This window comes from Carlito syrichta, unplaced genomic scaffold (genome assembly GCF_000164805.1).
Source record: "Carlito syrichta isolate Samal-C Ts95f unplaced genomic scaffold, Tarsius_syrichta-2.0.1 Scaffold288933, whole genome shotgun sequence".
Classification (NCBI taxonomy): Eukaryota; Metazoa; Chordata; class Mammalia; order Primates; family Tarsiidae; genus Carlito; species Carlito syrichta.
Window position 1 is genome coordinate 5,056 of NW_007233029.1, and position 6,610 is coordinate 11,665.

The 6,610-nt window shown below is 52.7% G+C and overlaps 1 protein-coding gene across 1 annotated transcript in view; it reads left to right on the forward strand.

The window, feature by feature from the left end:
- Positions 1-6,610, forward strand: part of LOC103256109 (scaffold attachment factor B1-like) — a gene marked incomplete at its 5' end in the record, with an annotated part of 26,896 nt that overhangs the window by 1,595 nt on the left and 18,691 nt on the right. The window contains 2 exons of the mRNA XM_021710426.1: positions 169-279; positions 3,211-3,295. Of these exons, the coding sequence (XP_021566101.1) occupies positions 169-279; positions 3,211-3,295 (196 nt within the window). The remainder of the gene's footprint in view (positions 1-168; positions 280-3,210; positions 3,296-6,610) is intronic.

The following is a 6,610-nucleotide window of genomic DNA, read 5'->3' on the forward strand; positions in this document are numbered from 1 at the left end:
GGGCCGGGAGGGGAAAAGCCGCGCGCGCCGCGGGCGGGCGGAGCCGTCGCGGGCCGCAGCCGCCGGCGACGGGCGACGTCGGCCACGGCGCGGAGGGTTCGCCTCTCGGCGTGTCGTCCCGGTCTCCGTCACCGCTCGGGGAGCCCCGGAACATCCCGCCCCCCGCAGGGCGAGCGGCCGGGACTCGGCCAAGGTCACACGGCCGCGGACGGGCGGCCTCGGGACTCGAACCTGGGCCGCGCGCTGCCTGGGGTCGGCCGGGAAGACGTCCCCGGGCCCGTGGGGGGCCGGCGAGCTTTCGAAAGCTGAGCGAGCGACCGACAGAGCGGACCCCTGAAAGTACTCGGGGAGGAAAAAAATGGAGACCTTTTCACGACCTGCCGGCGCTCGCCCCGGGGAAGCACCACGGCGGGCAGGCAGAGTGGCGTTTGCGGTGGCCCTCGGGGTTGGGCCCCCGGCGGCCTTGGACGTCGCCGGCCCGGGGACTCAGGCCGCAGTTCCGGCCCTTTGGGAGGCCGCGGCGGGAGGGTCGCTCGAGGGCAGGAGTGGGAGGGCCGCCTGGGCGACGGAGCGAGACCCCGTCGCTGCAGAGAGATCGTTGGCCGGGCACGGGCGGAGTCCCAGCTGCTTGGGAAGCTGGGGAGGGGGCCGAGCCCGAGCCGGGATGGGGCCGCTGCGCTCCAGCCTGGGCGACAGCGAGAGCGCCAACTCAGAAACAAAACAAAAACAAACGAAAAGGCGAAGCTTCACCGGGAGGTGGCAGAGCGCGGCCTCCCTGGGCTGCAGCCTGGTCTCAGTGGCCCTGACGGGCAGGGGAGACCTTCGGCGTCTCCTGAGTCCGGGTTGTGTTTTGTTTTGGCCAAAAGAAGGTGGTGGTGCTTTAGTTTTGGCCCAGTGAGGCTGCCGGACCAGACTTGGCGTGCTGCTGCCTGGGGCGTGTAAACAGCACGGGGCTGCTGTCAGGAGCCCACATCCCTCCAGGCCACCTCTGTCCCTCTGGGCCACCACCGTGTGTCCTTTGTCCTGCCACAGTCAAGCAAGCGTTGGCCGGCTGCTTCGCCTTTGGCTCCTGTCGGGTTTTCTGCCTGCCCTGCCCTGCCCTTCCTCTCTTGGGCCTCCTGAGCAGCCGCTTGGCCTGTTCCTTCCCGCCTGGCTCCCCAGAAGTGGAGGTCATCCCCAGGCTCCCTGGCTAGTTGCTGTTGAGGAGAAGTCAGGGTCACCTGGTGTGTTGCTGGTGAGGAGTTGACGTTCCGTCACGGGGGCCTTGCAGAAAACAAGCTTGGGTTCCTGGCTGCGGACACTCTTCTCTGGAGGCTCGCCGACTTAAGACCTGCCCTGGGAAGTGGGATGCACGGGCAGCTGTGGTCCCTCGCTGGCAGGGCCTCCTGCAGCCAAGCCCAGTTGGGAGGCTTCATCCCTGTCTCCTCTAGACTGCCCAAGGGCCCCACATCTGTTTCAGTGGATGGGACCTTCCTGTCAGGCGGGTGGCTGAGACTTCAGGAATCTTTTGTCACCCGCGTTCATCTCTAAGGGCACAGGTCCAGTCCTGCTGCCTTCTTCCACTTTTCCGCTTAGCAATGCCATCCCCAAACACACCAAAAAAACAGCCCATGCGCCCATCTGCTGACCCCCAGGCAGGCCTGGACTGCTGATAGTCCCTCTTTCCCACTTCTGTCATCCGTTGGTATCCCTTTCCTGGTTCATTTTTCCAGGAAGGGCAGAAGGTAGAAATGAGACACCTCTCTGGGCACTTCTTCTGTTCTCCAGGGATGTTTCAGATTGGCCTGTCCCCAGGAAGTGGGTGAGGGACTTTGCGGTCACACCTTTCCTTGATCCCGGGTCAAAACTCCAGTGCCCCCCTCTGGCTTCCGAGAAGAGAGATTTTCTTTGCTGCAGGTACACTTAGGGTTGGAACCCCCACCACTATTCTAAATTCAGATTTACCACGCAGAAACTCTTGAGACTTCTGAAGCTACAAATGAAACATAGTATTTAAATGGGTTTACAAAAAATTTCTGCTCACAGGTTAGTACATTAACGATCAGAAAAGCTGTCAAGAGCTGGGCTCGGTGGCTCAGCCTGTAATCCCGTGCTTTGGGAGGCTGAGGTGAGTGAATTGCCTGAGCCCGCGGGTTCGGGACCCGCCTGGGCAACTTGGTGAGACCTCATCTCTACAATAATCAAAAAATTAGCCGGGCATGGTAGCGCGCGCCTGTAGTTCCGGCTACTTGGAAGGCTGAGGCGGAAGGATCGCTGGAGCCCAGCAGGTCGAGGTTGCAGTGGCCGGGAGCGGCCACTGCACTCCAGTCTGGGCGACCGAGTGAGACTCCGACTCAAAAAAAAAAAAAGAAAAGAAAAGCTATCAGGAAAAGCCCATTTCTGATAATGACATCATGACTGGCATGTTCCGTGCTGATTTGCAGATGCCCACGTGGTGCCGAGCACTGCTGAGTATGAGGACTGTTCAAGGGAATGGTACATCCTTGGGGTGGGAGGCAGGACTTGCCAAAAAGCCTTAGAGTTAAATAATCCCTAGGGAGGCACAATCACCTGGGGGTTAAGAATGAAGTCTTTGGCCAGACATGGTGGCTCACACCTGTAATCCCAACACTTTGGGGAGGCAGAGGTGAGAGGATTGCCTGAGTCCAGGGGTTTGAGACCAGATTGGGCAACTTGGTAAGACAGTGTCTCTACAGGAAATAAAAAAATTAGTTGGGCTTGGTGGTGCACGCCTGTGGTTCCAGCTGCTTGGGGAGCTGAGGTGGAAGGATCGCTTGAGCCCAGCAGGTGAGGCTGTGGTGTCCATGATCGTGCCACTGCACTCCAGCCTGGGCAACAGAGTGAGATTCCACTCAAAAAAAGAAAAAAGAAAAGAAATCCTTGGAGTCAGTCATGGATGTGCATGACCAAGACTGGATGAGGCAATGCCACATTTGGTCCCATGGTAACACGCTGGGAACCAGGCAGTGAGCGTAAAGATCCATCCAGACCATGCTGAGTACAGGCGGGGCGTGGAGGGGTCACTTGGGGCTTAGATACCACTTTGCTGTCAGAGGAAATTGGAGAGTAGCATGACTTTCCCTTTCTGAGGGCATTCCCAGGTCAGTGCAGCTGTATGCTCTCAAAGTTCCCTTCTCGCCTGAGGGTTCTCCAGAAGTCAGTGTGTATGTTGAATTTTTTTGGTCAACTTTGTTTTTCCCTTTTCTTCAGGCAATTGAAGATGAAGGTGGTAATCCTGATGAAATTGAAATTACCTCCGAGGGAAACAAGAAAGCATCAAAGAGATCCAGCAAAGGTATGAAGTTTTTGTAGGTATGTCTGAGGTAAAGAGCTTTCTTCAGAACTACATTGCTAATATCCCTCGTTTACTTGTATGTCATTTGGATTTCTGAATCACGCTGTGAATCAGGAGCCTTCTAGGAAGCTTTGCATTTTCTTTCAAGGTCTTTCCACTGTGTTTTGTTACCTTGGTGTCAGAAATTCCAACAGGATGGAAGGAGTATTTACCTGTTTATCCATTTTTCTGTATAGATTTGTAAGCAAACCTTGTTTATCCAGACCCTTAAACTTCTTAAAAAGTGTATAGGAAGCTAATCAGAGTAGAATGTGCCTGTAATCCCAGCTGCTTGAGAGGCTGAGGTGGGAGGATCACTTGAGCCCAGAAGTTCGAGATCAGCCTGGGCAATGTAGCGAGACCCTGTCTCTACAAAAAATTAGTTAGCCAGATGTGGTCAAAAAAATTAACTAGGCTAGGTGCGGTGGGTCAAGCCTGTGTAATCCCAGCACTTCGGGAGACCAAGGTGAGAGGATTGCCTGAGCCCACAGGTTCGAGAACAGCCTGGGCAACTTGGCAAGACCTCATCTCTACAATAAATCAAAAAGAGACCTGGGCGTGGTAGCATCCACCTGTCCTTCTGGCTACTTGGAAGGTTGAGGCAGAAGGATTGCCTGAGCCCAGCAGGTCGACACTGGGGTGGCCGTGAGCATGCCACTGCACTCCAGCCTGGGCAACACAGTGAGACTCCCAACAACAACAACAAAAATACTCAGGTGTGTCATGTGCCTGTAGTCCCCGCGATGTAGGAGGCGGAGGTGAGAGGAACCCTGGAGCCCAGGAGATCAGAGGCTGCAGGGAGCTGTGATTGCACCACGGCATCCCAGCTTGGGTGACAGAGTGAGAACCTGTTTCTTTTTTAAAAAAGGGATATCAATGACTGCTTGAGTCTCATTGCTCTGACTTGCAAAAAACATGAAGAGGGGGGACCCAAAAAAACTGGAATTATCTTTTGGAAGGCGGGCCCCTAAGACAGGCTTCCCTCTAGGTGAGGTAAGTGTTCTAGGAATCCATCGGCATCAGTGGACCAGCAAATGTTGTGAGAGCCTGTGTTTGACTTCAGGTAATCTTTTTTGGAGATTCAATGTGTTTGCCCATTTCATGATGGTGATTTACACGAACAGCCCACCCATACATACCTAGCTAAGTGTACAGCAGTTTTTGACTAAAAACAATACAACCCCAGTGCCCCACCCTCCCTATTCACCCACTCTCACTTCAGTGCCTTTTTTACTGTTGTTGTTTCCCCAAATGAAAAAGGTCCTCCAAGGGAAATGTTTTGCCAGTGTGAAAGAAGTGAAACAAAAAACAGCAGAAGCACTAAAATTCTTAAAAATTGATGAGTTCACAAACTGTCTTGAGCAGTGGAAAAAGCGGCTCGATAGGTGTATTGCATCACACAGAGTACTTTGAAGGTGACTGAAGTTTAAACATGTATGAATAAATAAATAATGCTTTATAAGTAAATTCCAGGATTTTTTGGGTCCCCCTTGTAACTTCCTTTTTAAATACCACCTGCCAACTGGGCTTGGTGGCTCAGCCTGTAATCCCGCGCTTTGGGAGGCTGAGGTGAGTGGATTGCCTGAGCCCACGGGTTCGAGACCCGCCTGGGCAACTTGGCGAGACCTCATCTCTACAATAAATCAAAAAACAGCCGGGCATGGTAGCACATGCCTGTAATTCCGGCTACTCGGAAGGCTGAGGCGGAAGGATCGCTGGAGCCCAGCGGGTCGAGGCTGCGGTGACTGGGAGCGGCCACTGCACTCCAGTCTGTGCGATGGAGTGAGACTCCAACTCAATAAATAAATAAATAAATACCACCTGTCGAAAATGGAATGCTCGCTTTTACAGAAATTTCTTTCAAAAATTGCTACACAGTAAAAGCCATACTTTGCGTGACTTGAATGGCTCTCTCCATGTCAGATCTCCCTTTTCCATCCCCTACACCCTGTGCTTCTGTCAGGCCCCAGGCATGTGGTTCCCTCTCTGACCCTCTGTGCCTTTGCTTGTGTGCTCCGTCCACCCTTCTCATCTGTCTGCGTTCAAGACCTGGCTTGTCAAGGCGCAACTGATCTGTCAATAGCAGCTCGTCTCTCCTTAGGCCCTCTGCCCCTGTGGCCTTGCTCTTTATACCTTAGTTTAATACTTAGAGCTTGTTGAGGGTGAGGCCATATCTTACTTGACTTTCCCCCTCAGTAGTTCAGCTCAGTAACATTCAGCTACTCTTCTGAAAGCCAGCCAAAGCTGGGCATTTAGGTCCTTCTGAATGTTCTCTTGGTGAGGTTGATGATCCTTATCTGAAATGTTTGAGGCCAGAAGTGTTTTAGTTTTCTGACTTTGGGAATATTTTCATATATGTAATGAGGTATCTTGGGGATGGGACCCAAATCTGAAACATGAAATTCTTTTATATTTCATATATACCCTATACACATACCCTGAAAGTAATTTCGTACTGTTTTTTGTTTTTTGTTTTGAATTGGAGTCTCACTCTGTCGCCCAGATTAGAGTGCAGTGGCCGCTCCTGGCCACCGCAGCCTCAACCTGCTGGGCTTCAGCAATCCTTCCACCTCAGCCTTCCAAGTAGGTGGAACTACAGGCGCGCGCTACCACGCCTGGCTAATTTTTTGAATGATTGTAGAGATGAGGTCTCACCAAGTTGCCCAGGCAGGTCTCGAACCCGCGGGCTCAGGCAGTTCACTCACCTCAGCCTTCTGAGGCGCGATTACAGGCTGAGCCACCGAGCCTGGCTATACTGTATTTTTTAAAATTTTAAGCATGAAACAGCATTAACTACATTGTGACCGCTGCCTGTCATGTGGAGTCAGCGTGGGATTTTCCGCTTGGGGTGGCGTGTTGGTGCTCAAGCCATTTTGGATTTTGGAGAATTTTGGATTTTCAGGTAGTGATGCTCAGCCTGTAGTTGAAGGCCCTGTTGTTCAGGTCACAGAACTAAATGAGCAGTTCTTACTACCTGATGGCGAAGAATCGGGTTTAATGTCTGAGAGGCAGAGCCCAAATCAGGCACATTGGAGGAAGCACTGGGAATACAGCAACCAGGGACCTCACTATGGACCGAAGTCACTTCTGTGGTCCACAGTGCATTTTGTATTTTTGCTTGGCCCTAGTAGAACTCTTTGCCAAAGCAAAGAGCTCTGGCAAGTTGATGGTGAAAGGAAATCATAGTGGGGAAAGATGGAGCCTGTGGATGTCCTCTTTTTACTTTCCTTTTTTTTTTTTGAGTTGGAGTCTCACTCTGTCGCCCAGACTGGAGTG